The sequence below is a fragment of the Nakaseomyces bracarensis genome, assembly GCF_045282275.1.
Source record: "Nakaseomyces bracarensis strain CBM3 chromosome Unknown Scaff11_0, whole genome shotgun sequence".
NCBI lineage: Eukaryota > Fungi > Ascomycota > Saccharomycetes > Saccharomycetales > Saccharomycetaceae > Nakaseomyces > Nakaseomyces bracarensis.
This window is the reverse complement of record NW_027263957.1, coordinates 484,909-508,061: the sequence shown is the minus strand read 5'-3', so window position 1 is coordinate 508,061 and position 23,153 is coordinate 484,909. Positions and strand designations below refer to the sequence as shown.

The 23,153-nt window shown below is 34.9% G+C and overlaps 7 protein-coding genes across 7 annotated transcripts; 6 read left to right on the top strand and 1 right to left on the bottom strand.

Annotated features, from left to right (window-relative positions):
• Positions 1-794: 794 nt before the first annotated feature.
• On the top strand, positions 795-3,857 carry MET18 (Met18p; the record flags this gene model as incomplete). The annotated part of the gene is made up of 1 exon (XM_071053409.1): positions 795-3,857. The coding sequence occupies one exon, from the start codon at positions 795-797 to the stop codon at positions 3,855-3,857; it is 3,063 nt and encodes a 1,020-aa protein (XP_070910817.1).
• A 318-nt stretch (positions 3,858-4,175) lies between these two features.
• Positions 4,176-4,778, bottom strand: RRT14 (Rrt14p; the record flags this gene model as incomplete). The annotated part of the gene is made up of 1 exon (XM_071053408.1): positions 4,176-4,778. One exon carries the CDS (start codon positions 4,776-4,778, stop codon positions 4,176-4,178), a length of 603 nt encoding a protein of 200 aa, XP_070910816.1.
• A 672-nt stretch (positions 4,779-5,450) lies between these two features.
• STH1 (RSC chromatin remodeling complex ATPase subunit STH1) lies at positions 5,451-9,524 on the top strand (the record flags this gene model as incomplete). Its single annotated transcript, XM_071053407.1, has 1 exon — positions 5,451-9,524. One exon carries the CDS (start codon positions 5,451-5,453, stop codon positions 9,522-9,524), a length of 4,074 nt encoding a protein of 1,357 aa, XP_070910815.1.
• A 533-nt stretch (positions 9,525-10,057) lies between these two features.
• On the top strand, positions 10,058-10,633 carry RNJ42_03242 (60S ribosomal protein uL6; the record flags this gene model as incomplete). Its single annotated transcript, XM_071053406.1, has 1 exon — positions 10,058-10,633. One exon carries the CDS (start codon positions 10,058-10,060, stop codon positions 10,631-10,633), a length of 576 nt encoding a protein of 191 aa, XP_070910814.1.
• Positions 10,634-12,049: 1,416 nt separating this feature from the next.
• On the top strand, positions 12,050-15,061 carry KGD1 (alpha-ketoglutarate dehydrogenase KGD1; the record flags this gene model as incomplete). Its single annotated transcript, XM_071053405.1, has 1 exon — positions 12,050-15,061. The coding sequence occupies one exon, from the start codon at positions 12,050-12,052 to the stop codon at positions 15,059-15,061; it is 3,012 nt and encodes a 1,003-aa protein (XP_070910813.1).
• A 657-nt stretch (positions 15,062-15,718) lies between these two features.
• On the top strand, positions 15,719-16,603 carry AYR1 (acylglycerone-phosphate reductase; the record flags this gene model as incomplete). The annotated part of the gene is made up of 1 exon (XM_071053404.1): positions 15,719-16,603. The coding sequence occupies one exon, from the start codon at positions 15,719-15,721 to the stop codon at positions 16,601-16,603; it is 885 nt and encodes a 294-aa protein (XP_070910812.1).
• Positions 16,604-17,352: 749 nt separating this feature from the next.
• Positions 17,353-18,726, top strand: SIM1 (putative glucosidase SIM1; the record flags this gene model as incomplete). The annotated part of the gene is made up of 1 exon (XM_071053403.1): positions 17,353-18,726. One exon carries the CDS (start codon positions 17,353-17,355, stop codon positions 18,724-18,726), a length of 1,374 nt encoding a protein of 457 aa, XP_070910811.1.
• Between the last annotated feature and the right edge of the window lie 4,427 nt (positions 18,727-23,153).

Below are 23,153 nucleotides of genomic sequence, written 5' to 3'. Positions count from 1 at the left end.
GTATTAATTAACAAAAAAAAGGCGAAGCCCATTTTTTTTTTTCCTTCTTCCAAATGAGGGTTTTTAACAGGAAACACAAGCCCTAGGGCATCATCTTAATTTTTTTTAGGGTTTATCCACTTTATATATTACCCGGAATTTGGCGACGTCCATAATGATACGTATATGAGCTTATACATATTAATTCGAATGTGAAATGATAGTTGTATATATATGAACAGCCTTTGATTTAATTCTAACATATATATAATACATATTATATATGGCGCAATACAACTATGTCTCTACTGTTGCCATAACGTAAGGCTTTATTTGTACTGTATTACTTTTTATTATTTTCTGTTTTTTTTTTTATAATATTAAACTATTTTATGAGTGACTTGATTATATAACGGTGTTTTAAGTTTATAATTATTTTAAATGTATATCTACAAATTTCTATAGATTTTAAGACATAATATATTTCAGTAGGAATCTATATTGATTACTAATAGATTGCCACTAATTTTAAAATTTTTTGTTACCAACATGACGAAAATTTAGAAAGTCGTTATTTCTGATTGCTTCTAGGACTCTTTCTGTGTTGGAATATTTTTTTCAACTATAACCACAGTGATAAGTAGAGTAGCACACAGAGGGAAGTAAGTACATACTAGGTAGTCGAAACTCATCGATATTAATTAATAATCGTTTTGTATATATTAAGTGATTGAATTAAATTGTTGATCGTTTATACATATTGTTGATTCTTGAGACCTTAAAAGTAAATCAATCAAGAAACAGCAGTTCAAGAGATGAACTCCGAAGTATTGACGTTCATGGCTAATGCCGGTGTCAATGATGACAAGGCTGTGCAGAGCGCTATCAAGTTAGCTGAGAAGATTAGCAATAAAGAAATGAAACTGCTGGACATAATTGTCAATCTCAAGGATTATATTGTATCTGAAGACAAAGAAGAAAGGAAAAAGTCTATACTATGTCTGAATGGAACTATATCGAATTTGCCTGAGGGTCAGCTAACCAAGAACGAGGTGACTGTGTTGTTCCAGTTTTTCCAGTCGAAGATGGATGACCCAGAATTGACTAAAGAGGTATTGAATGCGTTCATGTCACTCTCTAAATTTTCATTCTTCAACCAACAAGACGCCTCCAATTTACTGGAGATTATCTTAAATAAGTATGATCCGCGAAGTTTCCTAGCCGGAGTCCGGTACAATTCGTTCTTGATCTTGGACTCTATTTTCAAAAGGTTTGAGAATCAACTGCAGGATAAACATGAATTAGCCGATCTATTCATCAGAACATTCCTACATATAGCCACCGGTGAGAAGGACCCACGTAATCTATTATCTTCTTTCAAGCTGAATAAACTAATTGCATCAAATCTTACCAAAAATGCATTTAAGTACGCGGAAAAGTTGTTCGATGTATTGTTCTGTTACTTCCCAATTACTTTTAAACCGCCGAAGAATGACCCTTATAAAATCACTAATACAGACCTGAAGCTGGCGCTAAGAGCAGCTATCTCTGCTAATCCAATCTATGTCGAAGATGCGTTTGGTAACTTAATTGATAAATTGTCTGCATCTTCACCAGCTGTTAAACATGATACATTGCTAACAATGACAGCCTGTATTGAAAGTTTTAAAGGTGAAGCGTGTCTAAAACATTGGAAACCATTATGGAACGCATTGAAGTTCGAGATAATGCAGAATAATGACAGTGGACAGGACACCATGCTCGATCCAGTAACCGGTGCGACCATTCAAAACGAAATAAAGTCAAACTACCAAACCGCACTAGAGGTACTAAAAATTCTCGCTGTAGAACTAGAGCAATTTGATCAAAATGCCTTTGTGAAGTACTTCAATTATATCCTAGAAGAGCTTAAGAATAACTTTAAATACCAGAAAGATATGAAACAAAGTTGTAATATCCTTGCATCAATTGCTAGTGCTAATGAATATACATTTAATGTAGTGATTAGTGGTACGCTACCATTGTTTGTCGAAAATACATCGGAAACTACTAAGTTAAAGTATCTGATTATGAACTTGTCTTTCTTTTTCAGTGCCTATATGAACGTCTTCGGCACGGCTACTAAGGAGACTTTAGAAGAAGATGTCAGTTCTAACAAGCTACAAGATTATAAAGATGAGCTGCTTATGATATTGGGAATGGCTTTGACAAGCAGTTCAAAACTAGAGGTTACTATTAGAACATTATCTATAATTCAATTCACCAAAATGGCTAAAATGAAAGGATACCTTAAACGTGAAGAAGTTGCATTAATTGTACAGTACATTACTGATACTATTCTTACCGATTCTAACAAAAATATATACCATGCATGTTTAGAAGGTTTAAAATGTATCAGTGACCTCTACGAAGATATCGTATATGAAGTAGCATTAACTCGGATGCTTAACTTATTACCGGAGACTATGGATGAGACCGCTGTTATCAATGATGAAGATATGGTCCTTAGCGAAACATTCTTAAAAATTATTTTGGACTTCACAACTTCAAGACATATATTAGTCAAAGAAAGTATCATCGAGCTTTCTAATAAACTGATTAAGTCTTCTCAGAGTAGCGCAGCACGTGCACCTGACTTCAGTTTCCTTGTATTGTCAACACTTTATTCACTTTACGATAATAATTATTTTATTTTAAAAGGAGAAGATGGCTCCTATCTAAAAAATGAAGTTGAAAAAATCTATTTCTCATTTCTGTCGGGGCACAACAATATCCTGGATGATGATTTGAATTTGTCATTGCTTTCCAATATTCTTTTTTTCATGAATCTTTGCAGCTCAACTGAAAATCATGGTTCTGAAATAAATAAATATTATAAAACTTTTATTGAAGAAAAGCAAATTAATAAGATATCCAGTAGATTATCCTTAACATATGCTAAATTATTAGCTGGTTTGAGTAAAGATATACACTTTATGCAAAGTGGAGAACTTTTGAAAGATTTTATTTCACTTTTATTATCGCAGGAAAAGTCAATTGGTCACTACGAAAAGCTGGGCTATTTGGAGATAATTTTAATAGTAGTTAACAAATGGCTAACGGATGAAGATACAATGCCAATTTTCGATTGGAATAATCATTCCTACATTAATGTTGAAGTCATGACATGGATTTCCAAGGCTTTAATTTCGAGAACTTCTCCAAATGCTAACGTACTGCTAAAAAGGTTCATCGAATTATTAAGTGACCCTACGGTTGGGACAGCTGTTTCGAAGTTATTTGAGATTTTTGTAGTAGATTTTGCTTCCTTCCGTAAATATAAAGGTATTACTTGGAACAATAATATTAAATTACTATACAAACAAAAGACCTTCAGTGAAATCTTTCAGACATTAGTTGCTTTGTACAAGCACTCGAACGATATGGACGTGAAATGTAATTATTTGACTGCACTTTCACTTGTTCTGAAACATACACCTAGTGAATTAGTTAGTCCTTATATGACAGACCTATTGCCATTGTTATTACAGGCTCTTGAAATGCCAAATTCAGAGGTGCGTTTGTCTGCACTTGATACATTGAAAGACAGCACCGAACAGCACCACCAACTGGTAGCTGAACACATACAATCATTAGTACCACTATTATTAAAATTGGTTAAAGCCGATGAGTTTAACAGCGTAATGATTAGACTCGGTGCACTACAGCTGCTGCAATTACTAACAGTTTACCTCCCCTTGAACTACTGCCTAAACTACAAGACAGAAATTATTAATGGGTTATTACAACCGCTCTCAGATAAAAAGAGAGTCGTTCGTAAACAGTGTATTGATACTAGACAAGCTTATTTTGAATTAGGTCAAGTTCCATTTGAATAAATGTAAATACGCATCACAGCACTATTTTTTTATTATTATTAACTTTATTTTTTTTTTTTATTAAACTGTTCATTGACTTTTTAACCATTAATAGATCAAATTGGATTTTTTCATCAGTTATAATGGAATTATTATGTAACATCGATTTAATAGTTTGAATACATAAACCTGATAGAAAATAAAAATGCAGTTTTATATTTATGCTATGTATAAGTAGTTAAGAAAACAAGAACGGCTGTACAAACCTGTTTAACTATGGACCTATTAGGAAGTGTTCATCTTCATCCCAGTTTTGTGATTAAATTATTTGGAAATACCCTATTCTTCATCACTGGATTCTTCCTCATCACTCAAACCCACTGGGGCCAAACCTGGTGTTAATCCAGGATACCTGTGATCAGTGAATGATTTAGTGCTCAATTCTTCTTTGAACTCTTTAACTCTTTGTCTCCTCTTATTAGATTTCTTGTGTGTCCTTCCACTTGTCTCTAGTATATGGTTTTGTACCTCTATGAAATCAGCCTCTGTCTCTTCATCTAAATCCCATGCCTTTAAATTTTTCGTGTTCCTTTTCGCCAGTGCTTGCAGATATTCCTTCTCTCTCTTACTCAAATTCCCTTCTTTCTTATGTTTAGCCAATATGTTCTTCTTAGCTATTTGTTCCCTTTCTTCCTCTAGCACACGTCTCTTCTTCAACTCGGCCTTCCGCAGCTTCTTCTCTTTCCTCTTGATCCCCTGTACATCCCTTTCGTGAAGTTCTAACCGTTTCTTCAGATTACTATCTATTAAATGAGCCTTAGAAACCTTCCCATTCTTCTTAGAGTGCTTAGAAACTGACACTGCAGCAGCTCCAGGCAACAACGTCGCAAGCACATTATTAACAGCTACAGTAGCTTGATCCCGTATATTTTTAGAAACCATATCTTATGTTTATACTATGTGTTCCGTCCCACTTTTCTCAACATTATAGATTAAGAAATAAAGTATTATATCATAAATACTAATCTCTCAAATGAATATACTGGTACTACTATTGTAAGTAGAATTGCTAGCTCATCGCAAAATTTTTTATTCCGGTGTCGTGATATATTATCTTGATGCACGTTATCTCACCGTTGTAAGCGATACAGGATCAAGCGAAAGAAAAAAAAAAATTAAAAAAAAAAACGCTGAATTCAGTTGAAATTAAAGGTGAATAGAAAAATAAGCTTTTTTTAAATATATCTTCAATTTTTTAAAGGAAACATTGGTATTGAATAAAATAAGAAAAGAAGAAGATACAATCATTTGTTCTGTCGTTGTTTTGTTTATTTATTTCAAAGTAATAAGGTGTAACTAATATACTAAACTTTTTGAATATAATTAGTTTTAAAAAACAAAACCACAACACAACAAAGAGAAAGAAACCTGAATAAATAAAGATTTAGAAACAAACAGATCTGATAGACAATTTGTTCCTGAACAACTACTTAGTGCAAAAATAATTGAATTGTATTTTGACTGTAAATATTTGAGAGTAATATATTGTATTAAAAGGAAGATTACAAATAAAAACAAAACAAAGAAAAAAAAAAGAAAAACATTAGCAAAGTGATGTCTGAAACTGCAACTATGCCAATACCACTAGATAATGTGGTTGTTAATGGCGATTTCCTTAAAAAGGAAGGTACATCAAAAATTAGTATTCCGAAACCACGTACTTCTGAGGAGTTAGAACAATTAATCTTTAGATATAGGGCTATAATAACGCGTCCGGAGGAGAATAGTCTTGAGATCAATGCTATTGAGAATGTTATGGCTCAGATATCTGAAGAACAAGATCAATTCAGCTCCAGGTTGGCTGAAGTGAAACAATTACGCGAACAATTATCTAAGTACAATAATGAAAAACTTGAACGCCAATTACAGGCTCTTAGATTGCTAGAGAGAGATTTTGGAATACCTGAGAATTTACTCCATAACACCGATCAAACGGACGATCAAGGTGAAATTGAAAATCATCAATTAGAAAAAGTTAAACTTACGTTGGACATGGATGAGAATGCAGCCTTGCTAGGATTGGCAAATAAATTTAAACATCTCTCTAAAAATAACAAATTGGGCAATCGTGAATATGAGGAGATTATATCTACTAGAATCGCCCAACGTATATATGAATTAGAGAGACTACCAGGCAATTTGGCCACTTATTCCCTTGATGATTGTTTGGATTTTATATCTAAAGATGAAACACCCACAAAAATTGATGAGATGAAAATAAAGGCTATTATTGAACTTAAAACCCTAAAGATGCTCACTAAGCAGAAGGCTCTACGTCTGAAGCTGATTAGTACGGTGGCTGGTCAAGCACATTATAATATTCCATATTTACGTGACTCTCCTTATACTATGGCAGCTCAGAGATCTGTCCAGGTTAGAAGCAAAGTTATTGTTCCACAGACTGCCAGGATCGCAGAGGAATTAGAGAGACAGCAGCTTTTGGAAAAACGTAAGAAGGAACGGAACTTACATATGCAAAAAGTTAATTCCACGATATCATTTATTACTGAAAGAAAAGAAAATAGATGGACAAGTGGAGAAAGATCTAGCCAGTTTGGTCGTATATGTCTTTCCTTGCATGGCCAAATTGAAAGAGATGAACAAAAAAGAGTTGAACGGACAGCTAAGCAACGTTTACAAGCACTTAAATCTAATGATGAGGAAGCATACTTAAGGTTACTTGACCAAACAAAGGATACGAGAATTACGCAATTATTGAAACAAACCAATAGTTTCTTGGATTCTCTTGCTCAAGCTGTCAGAGTTCAACAAAATGAGACCAAAATCCTGAAAGGTGAAGAAATTACACCAATTGATGACGAAGAAAGAGAAAAAATTGATTATTATGAGGTTGCACATAGAATCAAAGAAAAGATTGACAAACAACCATCGATACTTGTGGGAGGTACATTAAAGGAATATCAATTAAAAGGTTTGGAATGGATGGTATCTTTATATAATAACCACCTAAACGGTATTTTAGCAGATGAAATGGGTCTGGGTAAAACAATTCAATCCATCTCTTTGATTACTTATCTGTATGAAATAAAACAAGAACCTGGTCCGTATTTAGTTGTGGTACCTTTATCGACTATCACGAATTGGACTTTGGAGTTTGAAAAATGGGCTCCTTCGCTAAACACTGTTATATATAAGGGTACGCCAAACCAAAGACATAGTTTGCAGCACAAAATTAGATCAGGTAACTTTGATGTATTATTAACGACCTACGAATACATTATCAAGGACAAAGCCCTGTTGTCTAAACACGAGTGGTCTCATATGATTATTGATGAAGGTCACAGAATGAAAAATGCTAACTCTAAGTTGTCCAACACAATTTCCCATTATTATCGTACTAGAAATAGATTGATTTTAACTGGTACACCTCTTCAAAATAATTTACCTGAATTATGGGCTCTATTAAATTTTGTTCTGCCAAAAATTTTCAATTCTGCAAAAACTTTTGAAGATTGGTTTAACACGCCTTTTGCGAACACTGGTACTCAAGAAAAACTAGAATTAACAGAAGAAGAAACCTTATTAGTCATTAGAAGACTGCATAAGGTTTTAAGACCGTTCTTGTTACGTCGTCTAAAGAAAGAAGTCGAAAAAGATTTGCCGGATAAAGTAGAGAAGGTTATCAAGTGTAGACAGTCCGCACTACAGCAACAACTTTATCAACAAATGTTGAAGCACAATGCTTTATTTGTCGGTGCAGGTACAGAAGGTGCTACGAAAGGTGGTATTAAAGGTCTGAACAATAAAATCATGCAACTGAAGAAAATTTGTAATCATCCATTTGTATTCGATGAAGTGGAAGGTGTGATCAATCCTTCTAGAGGAAATTCGGATCTATTATACCGTGTTGCTGGTAAATTCGAACTTTTAGACAGGATTCTTTCGAAATTCAAAGCTACTGGACATAGGGTTCTAATGTTCTTTCAAATGACACAGGTCATGGACATCATGGAAGATTTTCTGCGTATGAGAAATTTAAAGTATATGAGACTTGATGGTAGTACAAAAGCTGAGGATAGAACTGGTATGTTGAAAGAATTTAACGCTGAAAATTCTGAATATTTTTGTTTCCTTCTTTCCACCAGGGCTGGTGGTTTAGGGCTAAACCTTCAAACCGCAGATACGGTCATTATTTTTGATACAGATTGGAATCCTCACCAAGATTTACAAGCCCAAGACAGAGCGCATAGAATTGGGCAGAAAAACGAAGTTCGTATCCTAAGGTTAATTACTACAGACTCCGTTGAAGAAATGATTCTTGAAAGGGCTATGCAAAAATTAGATATTGATGGTAAGGTTATCCAAGCTGGTAAATTTGATAACAAATCGACTGCTGAGGAACAAGAAGAATTCTTGAGAAGATTATTGGAGAATGAATCAAATAAAGATGAAGATGACAAAGCTGAACTTGATGATGATGAATTGAATGATATATTAGCTCGTAGTGCTGATGAAAAGATATTGTTCGATAAGATGGACCAAGAACGTATTGAACAAGAGGTACAATCTGCAAAAGAAATGGGCTTGAGCGCTCCTAAACCTAGATTAATCGAAATTGACGAGTTACCTTCTGTCTTCACTGAGGATATAGAACAACATTTGAAACCAGAACCTGTAACCTTAGGAAGAATGAGAAATACTAAACGTGTCTTCTATGATGACGGTTTAACGGAAGAACAGTTCTTGGATGCTGTTGAGAATGATAACAGCACTCTAGAAGAAGTAATTAAAAGAAAGAGGGAAGCACGGGAAAGGAGGACGAGAAATAAACAATTGAAGGTTGAGGGAGCTTCAGGTGAGGTTGATGAAGAAGCCGAGGGTGTAAATGGAGTAATAGAGAATGATGATAATGATTATAAGGAAGATGCCATCCCAGAAGAAACCATTACAGAACGCCGTGGTAGACGTGGTAGGAAAAGGAAGGCAGTTCAGCCTGATATTGTTGAAGCTGAAGCCGTCATCGAAACACATGAAGTGGAAGCCAAGTCCCCAAAGAAGAGAGGTAGAAAGAGAGTTATCAAGATTGTCGATTCTTCAAAGGCGGAACCGGAAGATGAAATAACTAAAGAAAACCAAGATTCTGGTCCTCTTGTTGAAATTATTGAGGGGCCAGATAAGAAGAAGCCTAAGCTAAAGATTAAGTTAAAGTTGAAGAAACCTTCAGGAGAGGAAGAAGTTAAACCTGAAACTGAAACCGCGCCAGAGGAAGAAGCCCCTGCTATAAAGAAATCTATTGCAAAGGGTAGAGGAAGAAAACCAAAAGCTGTAACATTAGAAATAATCAAACCTGTAGAAACACTCCTCAAACAAATGCGTGGACAGGTTGATGAAACTGATGCACATCCTCTAACTTCCATATTTGAGGTTCTTCCCTCCAAAAGGGAATATCCAGATTACTATAAACTGATAGAAAAACCTGTTGCTCTAGATAACATCTTGAAGAACGCAAAGAGAGGAGTCTACAAATCTTTAAAGGACGTTCAAACAGACCTACAAACAATGTTTGATAATGCAAGATTTTACAATGAAGAAGGCTCTTGGGTATACAATGATGCTGAAAAATTAAATAAGTTTACTAATACATGGTTTGATGAAAATATTAAATGAGAGAAAAAAAGTAACTAAAGATAAATAATAGAATGAAAACCATAAACTGGTATTCGATATTATTATCCTGAAATTTGTCCTCCTTAGACATGAAAGTAAATACTTTCGCTTTCAAAAACAGCAAATACACTATCTGATAGATATATAAATAGCATAACTTTCCAAATATTAATTTCTTTAAAAAAATAAATTGTATTATTACTATTATTACTATTATTACTATTATTACTATTATTACTATTATTACAATAGATAATTAGAACCACATCTTGTTCATTATTAGATCGCAAACTTATTACCCTAACTAATATTATTCGTTTAGAGTTCGTACAAACGTACAGACGCAGGTTTTTTTTTTTTCAACGAAGCAAAAAGCATGAAAAATTTTTTCAGGATATATAAAAGGAAGACAAAAATAATTTTTCAATTGCATCTACATTTATTTCCTTTATCTTCTCTTGTTTTTAAAATATTTTCAAATCTTCCTTTCGAACAGAACTGAACTCAATACAAATACATTCCTGCATATAACAATGAAGTACATTCAAACTGAACAATCTATCGAAGTCCCAGAAGGTGTTACTGTTAACATTAAGTCCAGAGTTGTTAAGGTTACTGGTCCAAGAGGTACTTTGGTCAAGTCTCTAAAGCACATTGATGTTACTTTCACCAAGGTCAGCGAGAGATTGATCAAGGTTACCGTCCACAACGGTGACAGAAAGCACGTTGCTGCTTTGAGAACTGTCAAGTCTTTGGTTGACAACTTGATTACCGGTGTCACCAAGGGTTACAAGTACAAGTTGAGATACGTCTACGCGCATTTCCCAATCAACGTCAACACCATTGACAAGGATGGTAAGAAGTTCATCGAAATCAGAAACTTCTTGGGTGACAAGAAGGTTAGATTGGTCCCAGTCAGAGACGGTGTCGATGTCGAATTCTCCACTACTCAAAAGGATGAATTGGTCTTGTCCGGTAACTCTGTTGAAGACGTTTCCCAAAACGCTGCCGATGTTCAACAAATCTGTCGTGTTAGAAACAAGGATATCAGAAAGTTCTTGGATGGTATCTACGTTTCCCACAAGGGTTTCATTGAAGAAGACATGTAATTTAAAATTTGATCTTCCTCGATTTCATTTTTTTTCTCTAACAATTGTACACTATTAAGGAACATTTAATTTTTTTAAAAATGTCCTTCAACTTCCCATTCATTGTTTTTTTTTCTGTATTATATTTTTTTTTCTTTTACATTGGCTTATCTTTTTGATGATTTGTTTTATCTTTATTGTTTGCTTAGAAAACAAGTTGCTCCAAGTTTTATATAATTAAACGGTGTTTTGTTTTTTTTCCTGTTGATTTTCTTAATTCCCAACACCAAAAAACTTTATCCTCCAAACTTATTCCCTCTCCTCTCTCTCTCTCAACTTGGATCAACTTTGTTCTCGTTTTTTAAAAGCATAACTGATATACCAAATGTTAAAGCTATATAACTTAATTATTTTATATAATTATTGGAGGTATAGAGAAAGAGAGAATCAACTGGAGGGCTGGGAAGAAGAAAATCAACAGACGAGCAAACATTATTGGAACTCATTGTTAATTAATAAAAGAGTCATCTATGTTTCGCTCAACAGAATTTCAAAAAAAAAAAATAGTATTGTTTTCTTTCTTCTCTCTTTCCTAAAAAACCTATACTTATTATTTATCGTCACTGGAAATAATAAAAACCAACACTCTTGCACAGAAGTAGAACCTTGTTTGTAAAGATATAATAAAAAGTTTAATGTATGGATATAAAAAAAACGGCCTATATACGTGATCACAAGCTATACATTCATACGAAATTAGAATTCAAAAATTATCTTCCTTCCAATTTACAAGTCATGTCATACGGATTCGTCACCTGGTAAGTTACCCGGCTCATTTGTCTGACCAATAAGAACGCGGAGTTTGCGTTAGTACGGCCTCTTCTGCGGCATGGGTCCCTTTTTTCCTGTACAGTGGGAAAGAAAAAGAAACCTGTAGTGCAATAAAAAGGAAAGCAAAGGGGATCTCAGAAATACCCGCAGCAGCACAGAAGAAATAAGTGAGTTCTACAGAGGAAGCGCCCCCCCACCAAGTTCAAGCCCAGATTCTTTTAGGTCTTTAGTGTGTCTTTCGTAGTTTGAACTTTTGCTTATTTTCAGCTGGGAAAGGGCAGGTACAGGAAAGGGCAGTAGGAGCAGGGAGGGAGATATTAGGATTTGGATGGGATTGGGCTATTAGACTCGCTTCAAAGGGACTTTCCCCATTTGTTTTTAAAATGGCCGAGACATCGGTGATTGGACTTGAAATTTGATATTGAATATATAAAAAGGGCAAGTGTCAATACTACTTTTATTTAGAATAGAGCAGTAAGTAAGAATAATACCAAAAATAAGAACTGAGGTCTCCCATACCTTTTACAAGTAAAAAATAAAAATAAGCTATCAACCTTGAAAGATAAATACCCATAGAAAGTTTAAAAAAAAAAAAAATAAAATAAAATGTTAAGAAGTAAAGCTTTATTCTCCGGGATGGGGAGTAGGAGAGTATTACAGCGGTTTGTTCCTGTGGTTAGGAGAGGTTATGCCTCTCAGGATAACTTCGTGAACACGACTAATGCTGCGTATATCGATGAGATGTTTCAAGCTTGGCAGAAGGATCCATCTTCAGTACATGTCTCTTGGGATGCTTATTTCAAAAACATGAAGAATACGAATGTTCCTGCTTCACAGGCTTTCCAAGCACCACCAATTCTTTTGGGGTCTGCTCAAGGTACGCATGAAGCGCCTTTGAGCACACTAAGTGGTTCTAACATCGACGAGAATGTTTCTGTTCACTTGAAAGTTCAGCTGTTGTGTAGAGCTTACCAAGTGAGAGGTCACTTGAAAGCACACATTGATCCACTAGGTATCTCCTTTGGTAGTAACAAAAACGCTAACATCCCTAAGGAATTGACTCTGGACTACTATGGTTTTACGGAACGTGACCTTGACAGGGAGATCAACTTGGGTCCTGGTATCTTGCCAAGATTTGCCAGAGATGGTAAGAAGAAGATGACCTTGAGAGAGATTATTGATCACATGGAGACACTGTACTGTACATCTTATGGTATTGAATATACACATATCCCATCTAAGGAGAAGTGTGAGTGGCTAAGAGAGAGAATTGAAGTGCCAACTCCATACCAATACACTGTGGATCAGAAAAGACAAATTCTGGATAGATTGACTTGGGCCACCTCATTCGAAACTTTCCTGTCTACTAAATTCCCTAACGAAAAGAGATTCGGTCTGGAAGGTCTAGAAGCTGTTGTCCCAGGTATCAAGACCTTGATTGACCGTTCCGTTGAATTGGGTGTTGAAGACGTCGTTCTAGGTATGGCTCATCGTGGTAGATTAAACGTTCTATCCAACGTGGTACGTAAACCTAACGAATCCATTTTCTCTGAATTCCAAGGTACTGCTAAGACTGATGCCGAGGGTTCCGGTGATGTGAAGTATCACTTGGGTATGAACTACCAAAGACCTACTACATCTGGTAAATATGTTAACCTATCCCTGGTTGCTAACCCATCACACTTGGAAGCCCAGGATCCAGTTGTACTTGGTAGAACTAGATCTATTCTACATGCAAAGAATGACTTAAAAGAGAAATCAAAGGCCCTCGCTGTTCTTCTACACGGTGATGCCGCATTCGCTGGTCAAGGTGTTGTCTACGAGACCCAAGGTTTCGTGACTTTGCCTGAATATTCCACTGGTGGTACCATTCACATCATCACTAACAACCAAATTGGTTTCACTACCGATCCAAGATTCTCCAGATCTACTCCATATCCATCTGATCTAGCTAAGGCTATTGATGCCCCAATTTTCCACGTCAATGCTAATGATGTTGAAGCTGTTACTTTCATCTTCGGAGTTGCTGCCGAATGGAGACAAAAATTCAAGACTGATGCCATTATCGATGTTGTCGGCTGGAGAAAGCATGGTCACAATGAAACTGACCAACCTTCCTTTACTCAACCTCTAATGTACAAGCAAATTGCTAAGACACCATCTGTTATTGATGTTTACACCGAACAATTGCTAAAAGAAGGTACTTTCAGTAAGACTGACATTGAGGAACACAAGAAATGGGTCTGGGGTATGTTTGAAGAAGCCTTTGATAAGGCCAAGGACTATGTTCCAACTCCAAGAGAATGGTTAACGGCGGCCTGGGAAGATTTCAAGTCTCCAAAGGAATTAGCCACTGAGATATTACCTCATGAGCCAACTAATGTTGATGCTACAACTTTGAAGAACATCGGTAAAGTAATCTCTTCATGGCCAGATAATTTCGAAGTTCACAGAAACTTGAAGAGAATCTTAAATAACAGAGGTAAGACTATTGAAACTGGTGAAGGAATTGACTGGGCTACTGGTGAAGCCTTAGCTTACGGTACTTTGATCCAAGAAGGTCACAACGTCAGAGTCTCTGGTGAAGATGTTGAAAGAGGTACTTTCTCTCAACGTCATACAGTTCTTCATGACCAAGCTTCTGAGGCTACTTACACTCCATTGAAAAACGTTGAAGGTGCAAAGGCTGACTTTACTATTGCAAACTCCTCCCTATCTGAATACGGTGTGATGGGTTTCGAATACGGTTACTCTTTGACCTCTCCAGAAAACCTTGTTGTATGGGAAGCCCAATTCGGTGACTTTGCTAACACTGCTCAAGTTATCATCGATCAATTTATCGCTGGTGGTGAACAGAAATGGAAGCAACGTTCCGGTTTAGTCCTGTCTCTACCACATGGTTATGATGGTCAAGGTCCAGAACATTCTTCTGGTAGACTGGAAAGATTCCTTCAAATGGCTAACGAGGATCCAAGATACTTCCCATCTGAAGAGAAATTGCAAAGACAACATCAAGACTGTAATTATCAAGTTGTCTACCCAACAACACCAGCTAACTTATTCCACATCTTGAGAAGACAACAACATCGTCAATTCCGTAAACCATTAGCATTGTTCTTCTCCAAGCAATTGCTACGTCATCCTTTAGCTAGATCCAACCTATCTGAGTTCACAGATGGTGGCTTCCAATGGATCATCGAAGATGTTGAACACGGTAAGTCCATTGGTACAAAAGAAGAAACTAAGAGACTTGTTCTAATGAGTGGTCAAGTCTACACTGCTTTGGTTAAGAAGCGTGAGGCCTTAGGTGACAAGACCACCGCTTTCTTGAAGATCGAAGAACTTCATCCATTCCCATTCGCTCAATTGCGTGACTCCCTAAATTCTTATCCAAATCTAGAAGAGATTGTATGGTGTCAAGAAGAACCATTGAACATGGGTGGTTGGAATTACGCTGCTCCAAGACTTGAAACCACATTGAAGGAAACCGAGAAATACGGCGACTTCAAGGTCAGATTCGCTGGTAGAAACCCAAGTGGAGCTGTTGCTGCCGGTAACAAGAAATTACATTTAGCTGAAGAAGAAGCATTCTTGAAGGATGTTTTTAATGAAGCTTAATTAAAATAATAAAAATTTGATGAAAGAAAAAGAGTAAATTTTATTTATTATTTATATTCCATTAAAAGAAGAAAAAAAAAAGAGCTAATGTATTTTAAAAAAAAAAGACAAAAAATCTTTTTAGTAAACTTGTACCTAGATGGTTAACTTAAACCAAGAGAGAGAAATATTCATTTTTTTAATTTACTTTTCTATCCTAAATTGCCCCCAATCCTATATAATTTGTATATACTAAAAGAAAATAACTTCTTCGTTCTAATATCTCCACTAATGTAATTACAATGCCAAGGGGAAACTATTAGTGTTTAAACAAATAGAGCATCTTGTTCTCCAACATCTCCATTGGTTCGGACTTAATCCTCTATAAGTATTCGGTGCTTTGTACCAGGATAGATTGATTACCCTATACTTCCATTTCTTTTATACTAGCCGTGTGTGCTGCCCTCTTAGAAAGGTGCACGTACTTGTTTTTCCTAACTTTCATATAGAGCGTTAGACCCCGCGTTTGCTTTGACCTCCAACGCTAAAATAAATAAATAAATAAAGGGACACCTTTACTTCTGGCAAACAACCAATCTTATTTAAACAGCTTTTGGGTTCTAATGAACAAGAAATATAAACTGACAAGGAATACAAAGAGAAAGAAACGAAAGGAAAATGGCTGAAACACAAAGGAGAAAGGTTGCTATTGTTACTGGTGCATCATCAGGTATTGGGTATGAGGTTACTAAGGAACTGGCTAGTAAGGGGATTAAAGTTTATGCCTGTGCTAGAAGAACTGCACCTATCGAACCCTTGGTAGAGACTTTTGGAAAGGAATTGGTTGTAGCTCAACACCTTGATATTGCTGATCTAAGCGAAATTAGGCAATTCAAAGAAACTTTAGCGGAGGAGTTGCCAGAAGGTAAGTTAGACATTCTATATAACAATGCGGGTCAGAGTTGTACGTTCCCTGCTCTTGATGTCTCTCATGATGTCATGGAACAGTGCTTTAAAGTCAATGTATTTGGTCATGTGAACATGACCCGTGAATTATCTTCTTACCTAATCAATGCTAAAGGTACGGTCATCTTTACAGGGTCTATTGCTGGGTTCACTAGTGTGCCCTTCGGTAGTATTTATGCTGCAACCAAAGCTGCTATCCATCAGTATGCTAGAGTTCTCCACTTGGAGATGAAGCCATTCGGTGTTAGAGTTATCAATGTTGTAACCGGTGGTGTGCTTACCGATATTGCCGACAAGAGGGACTTACCAGAGGATTCTATCTACAAATTCCCAGAAGGAATTGCTGCTCTTCGCACTAGACAGACAATGGCTAAGGATAACCACCCAATGCCAGCCAATGAGTATGCTAAAAAAGTTGTTAGTGACCTTTTGAGCTCAAGAGATCCAGTCGATGTTTACAGAGGCAGGATGGCAACATTTTTGAGCTACGTTAATATTTTTGTGCCATACTTTATTCTAGAATGGATATTTGCTAAAAAATTCAAGTTGGATAAAGTTTCTGCTGCTATTCAAAAAAGATACGCTAAAAAGGAATAGATATGAAATAGTCATATATATATATATATTCTATCTTTCTGCTAAAAATATAATTTAAAAAAGAGGAAAGTAATGTACAGAAATGACGTATATTTGTAGGAATTATTATTTTTAGCGGGCTTGTTAACAGTTATTAAAAACACAACTATAAGTATAGTTTTTTAATCTACATCAAGCTCTGCTCGATAAGTACTACAGATTTATGGATACCATAATCATTGAATCGCTATTCTCATTTCAATAGGCAATATGACGTTTATTTTATATTTTATTCATTTCGCGACCATTACATTCCCAAATCGGGTATCCAGGCACTCTTTTTGGGCTAAAGCAGTTGGCGAAGCGAAAATATTTTGACTAGGTGACCACCAAAAAGCTGGCCTACAATTCGCGTAATTACCGGATCAATAAAAAATGGAAATTTTGGCAATTCGTGAATGCAGTGTATAAGCTGTAGTTGGGAGCCATATATGTGCTTTTATAATACTATTGACGTAGTTATAAGTTGGGAAGAAAGAATGGTTAAGGCGCGAACTGTAAGAGGAGCATATGATCAGTAATTTCTATTGATCTCTTCTTTGATCAATTCCCTAGTAGGTTTTTATATAAATATGGTCTTTAATCGCAAGAAGTGAAATAAAATACAGTACTCTTATTCTGGTTGCCATGCCATCTAACTCGTAAACTACCTCATAGAACGTAACAAGCAAAATATATATAAAAAAAAAATTATAACTATCTAACAAATAATGAGGCTACCATCCGCTAGAACCACTGCTTTTAGTTTACTGCTAACAAGTTCTTTAACTACCGCACTACCACAATTTGAAAGGTATAAAGAGGAGCAAAAGAAGGATAACCATCATAAGCACAAGCGTGCGGTTACTGTTGAGTATGTTTATGCAACTGTTACTGTAGATGGTAACGGTCAAGCTAACCAAGCTACAACAACTGTTGACGGTAACAACATGTTGAAAGAAGATGCGGTATTAGCTGCAACAACGGCAAACAATGTTGCTACCACTACAGCTGCTGTAGAATATAATGATCCACAAACTGCGGTGCAAGACACTACTACTGCTCAGATCTGGGGTCAGAACCAAGATACAACTTCTGCTCAAAATTGGGATCAAAATCAAGACTCAAGCACACAAGCTTGGGTACAGAGTCAGGCTACTACAGTACAAGAACAAGTCAATACTTGGACCAATGACGACACGACAACGTTGGCTCCAACTACTTCTGCTACCCAACAACAGCAACAACAGCAACCTACTAGTTCTGCTCAAAGCTCTAGCGGAAGTATATATGGTGATCTGGCTGCCTTCTCAGGTCCAAATCAGCCATTCGTTGACGGTACTATTCCATGTTCTGAATTCCCATCTGGTCAAGGTGTTATCCCTATCAGTTGGTTAAACGAAGGTGGCTGGTCAGGAATAGAAAACAGTGATACATCCACAGGCGGCTCATGTCAAGAAGGATCTTATTGCTCTTATGCTTGCCAACCAGGTATGTCCAAGACACAATGGCCTCTGAGTCAACCAGCCGATGGAAGATCTGTAGGAGGTTTGTTGTGTCAAAATGGTTATCTGTATAGATCAAACACAAACAGTCAATACCTTTGTGAGTGGGGTGTCAATTCTGCCTATGTCGAATCACAATTATCCCAAGGTGTTGCCATTTGTAGAACCGATTATCCGGGTACTGAGAATATGGTGATTCCAACATTTGTTGACTCCGGCTCCTCTCTACCTCTAACCGTCGTTGATCAAGACACATACTATCAATGGCAAGGCAAAAAGACCTCTGCTCAGTACTATGTTAACAATGCAGGTGTCTCGGTCGAGGATGGTTGTGTCTGGGGTACTGCAGGATCAGGAGTAGGTAACTGGGCACCTTTGAATTTCGGAGCTGGCTCTACTGGTGGAATAACTTACTTATCCTTGATTCCAAATCCAAATAACAGATCGCCTTTGAATTACAATGTGAAAATTGTTGCTGCTGACGGAACCTCTGTAGTTAATGGCGAGTGCTCTTATGTAAACGGAGTTTACTCCGGCGGCGCAGATGGATGTACGGTTGCAGTAACATCCGGAGCTGCCAAGTTTGTCCTTTACAATTAAGAAAAAAATAACGTTCACTTACATAATAAATAGTAAGGGAAACGTTTTTTGAGGAGTAGGCAAATGATAGAATTATTGCCTTTACCTATAACAAGAAATGATAAATGCATTTACACTGATGATAAAATACAAGAAGGAGGGCTAGGTGTCCTCATCCTTATTTTTAGTAACTTTTTTTTTTCTAAATGGGAACATAGACTAGTACTATAGCAAATCAATAGCAGTCTCTCTCTTATTGCTATAGAGAGCCTTTTCATTGATCTTTTTTTTTTGTATGTATGTTAAATAGTACAGATGATATGTATACGTGTAATATTATTATTCGACAACGGATTGAATTTTTCATGATATTTTTTGTTCAGTAAGTACGATATAGCAAATTCACAAGCCTTTTTTTGTCAGCATTTTAGTTATATACAGCTTCGTAATGCATATAACATTAGCTTATGGTCTAAATATGTTGGTCTAGATTTTGTTGATATCTAAAGATAGTAAGACATTTACAGGACCCTTTTATTTTTATCGTACGATAGAAAGCTTATATGTGGTCTTATCTCTTCTTTTATTCTATTTTTTTTTCTTTTTTTTTAATAACTTCTCCTAAAAGAGTAAAATCTCCAATTATAGTTCTACGATTACGTAAAGGACCTCCTTCTACTGCCCATATTAGGAAAGAACCCTAAAAAAAAGTGTACATCACTCTCTTCTCCCACAGCACTTTGAAGGCACAGTGCTGTACGCCTACTTTAGATTTTTTTTCCTTCTCGGCACTGCTCTTCTTTCGTATTATTTTCCGAACACCCAGCGAAGATGATGACTCGGCCTCTTCAGCATGAGAAAGAAAACTAATTTCTCTAGATGATTACGGGGGGCGCACTTACAATACCTAATTAGGTAATGAAATTAAAGTTGTGAATGCGATACCGCCCGTTTGTTAAAAAAGTAAAAAAAAAACGTAAGGAAAGGTAGTGGGAAGAGGTTTTTTGAGAAATGGACTCAGGGAAATAAGGGCGAAGAGGGATAGAGTAGTAGAAGATATTATTATAATATATATTTTTTAGAGTACTGAAGATAATCCCGTAGAGTGTTTTTGTTTCTTGCTTTTTTTGTACATAAGGTGTAATGCTGGGGACACGTCCTTGTGATGTTAAGTTAATATCATGATGAAACACTGAAAGCAGCTGGGATTGTTGTTAGTTCAAGCCACGTCATTATACGGGTTTGCTATCCCATGCTTCTGCATTAGATTATGTTAAAAAGATATTGTATTGAATAAGGACAGTTAAAAATTTTTTTTTTGAAAAATAGTATTAGGGACCGGTTATAATTAGTCGGTCAGCAATTTATCTTTTTAGCAACTATAATAGGGGAGAAGCATGATAAAATTTTGCTAGTCATTTCTTTTTGCTTTGATTATCGTTAGCCTTTTCGTTTTTTGAGGTGAGAACATGTTCAGGTGCCGTTTGCTGGAGATCAACTCCACTTCTCTAACTTACGCAAAATCTTGCCACTAATCACTGATAGTTGCTGTTCTAGTAAAGAAAACGTACACAAAGTAGTAAAACTGTTGAAGTACACTTTACGGGAATAACTATTTGTTACAATAAGTGTTCACGAGACATTTTTTCTCAGTTCTTAAAGGGAGGTTTCCCTTCCTGGATTCAATTATTCACACGGAATTTTCTATATATTTCACACATTTTTATTAGAATTACATAAAATAAGCTGGGGGTGAAAGAAGATGTGTGAAAGAAGAATATCATGTAAAATAGAATATAGCGAAAAATAACTAGTAGCTGAATAAGATCTTCTAACGGCCGAGGAAAACAGCGTTTCCCCTTCCGACTCCTCTATAAAAGAAAAAAGGCAATTCCTTTGCTCGGTAAATGTTACTAACCACACTTGATGAAATGGTTTAAGAATCTGTATATTTATATTTATTTATATATATATATATATATTCAAATCTGACCATTTTGGCTGATAGTGTTGTGCTAATCATAAAAAGAATTTAGTTTTTTCTATTTATCTTTCTTTATTTCCACCCTTTATATTTCCTTTCATAATATGCATTACTCATCACTTTTTAGTCTTATTGGGCTTTTGGCCAAGTCTTGCTTACTTTTTTTTATTTTTTATTTTTATTTTTGAACTTATTCTAATAGTTTTCCAATCATTTTCTTTTTTTTTTTATTTTTTGTACTTCTTCTTGTAAATCTTCTTTAAGGCTGGCTCTCTTGTAACTTTAAAAATACATATTTTCGTTTTTTCCTCTAATTGTATTTCGACTCTAGAACATAACTGTATTATTCTTAAAAGAAAATTTTTTTTTTTAGAATAAGTGGTATATCAGGGATTAGAATAAAGTATTACATTATTTTTTTTTGGGCAATAATACAATCTAACAACAACAGTTAATTAGTCGCTCATTATATCTTTTCTTTGCCCTGTTGTTTTATTAATAGATAAAAGATTACTTGACTGTAAAGGAAGCTATAGTGGTTAATTCCTCTTTGAAATCTAAGTTCAGTGCATATTATTCTAGAACAAGAACCAAAATAATATCAAAATTTTTAGAAAACTATTAATCATCTAAAATAGATTGCAAAAAAAACAATTTAATTCAGATTATTATTGCGGTGAAAAACAAAACCATCTCCTAAATTAAGAAAGAACATTGTCGAGTCTCCTGTTTATGAAATAGGTATTGGTTTAATAAGAAGTTAAAAATATAGTAATTAATATCATCAGGTTAATTTAAGAGTATTGAAATAATAAGAAGTGTTAAGAATTAAGAAAGTTGTATTTCCCCCACTCACCTCGAACTTTCTACCCTTTACTCTCCTCAGTTTACCATTAATTAACACCGTTTTTCACTAAGTTCTAATTATATCCAGGAACAAATTCATTATTATACTTTTTTTTTTCATTTATTTTTTTGATAATAAAGTTCCTTTATTTCTTCTATTTTCCCCATTTTACTATTCTGAAATTCTATTCAAGTTATTCATTTGCGTAATTCTTAAAATAAAATAAAAACTTATAAAATAAAAAAAGATTGTTTTTATTTTTTTTTTTCTTTTATTAAGTTATTCTAATATTATTTTAAGAATATCAATACCTGTGGACACGAGCACATTAGATTCTGTGAAATTTTTTGATCAAATATAATAAGACCCTAAATTCATTTTTCTTTTAAAAAAAAAATATATTACTTCCTAATTTCATCCATATTTGAATTAAATCTTCGTCTTATTATCAATTTTAGTTCTCAAAAGAAACAACTTTTTTTTTAATCGATTTCTTCATTAAGAATTGCTTAAAAAAAATAAAAAAATAAAAAATAATAAATTTCCATTTGATTTTTTGTTGTTTCGTTCTAACTACTTTTAATTTCTTTTCTTTATTTCATTTTGATTTTCTTTTGAATTCAACAATAGATTGATTTCATTCCTAAATTATATTTCAAATTCGTTACGTTTTCTTTTTTTTTTTTCCCTTCACTATATTTTTTTCGTTTAACAACCCAACATCAACCCCCACAAACTATAACATCCCTTATTAAAAATCTAATTACCCATTGTATTTATTTTGGTTTGAGGCTACTAATAAAAAAAAAACATTCAATTAAAAGAAAGAAATTTAATTGTATCTTCCTAATAGGATATTGAAAACAAGTGGCTATATCAATTAAACAAAGCTGCTTTATATCAAGTATTTGATAATATTTTTTCAATTGTGATTCGGTTGACATAAGCACAGCTCAATTAGAAAAAATATAGATACTAGCATCACATACAAAACCACAGAATTACTCGTACCATACAAGTACGTCTTCTAATTGATTATTCGAAAACCTTAAAAAAAAAACTTAGAAAGCCCCGAAGCCCCCACTCGAGCCAATATTTTTTTTTTTATTTTTCAATTTTTTTGTTCAATTTATTATTTTTCTCAAATTCCTGCGTATTAGAATCTCTATAGGGAGAAATCAAGTTTTAATATTTTTTTAGAGCTTTCAAAGTACGGGGAAATCCATTATCTGAAATTTTTGTGATCTCTTCTAACAAACAGAGGTAGCAATTAGCAACGCCGGGGATCTATTTTGATTTTAATTTTGATCTCCTTTCAGCCTTTAAATTTTTCCCACTCGAAGCCCTTGCATAGAAGTGCATCAAGTAAAGATAATAAGGATTCCATTATTACATTAATAGCTACTTTAGTATTAAATTGAGCCTGTGTCAATTTTGTATTACAATTGATTTAAAAAAGAAGGATATAGAAAAAAAGAAGGCTTATATTCTCTTAATACCTTAACTTATTGTTAAGAAAAGAAAGTAGTAGTGGCTTGCAAAAAAAAAAACTAGAAAAGAGAGAAAGATTACCTTATAGAGTCCAATTATCTTCTCACTGAACCCACAAAAAACAAA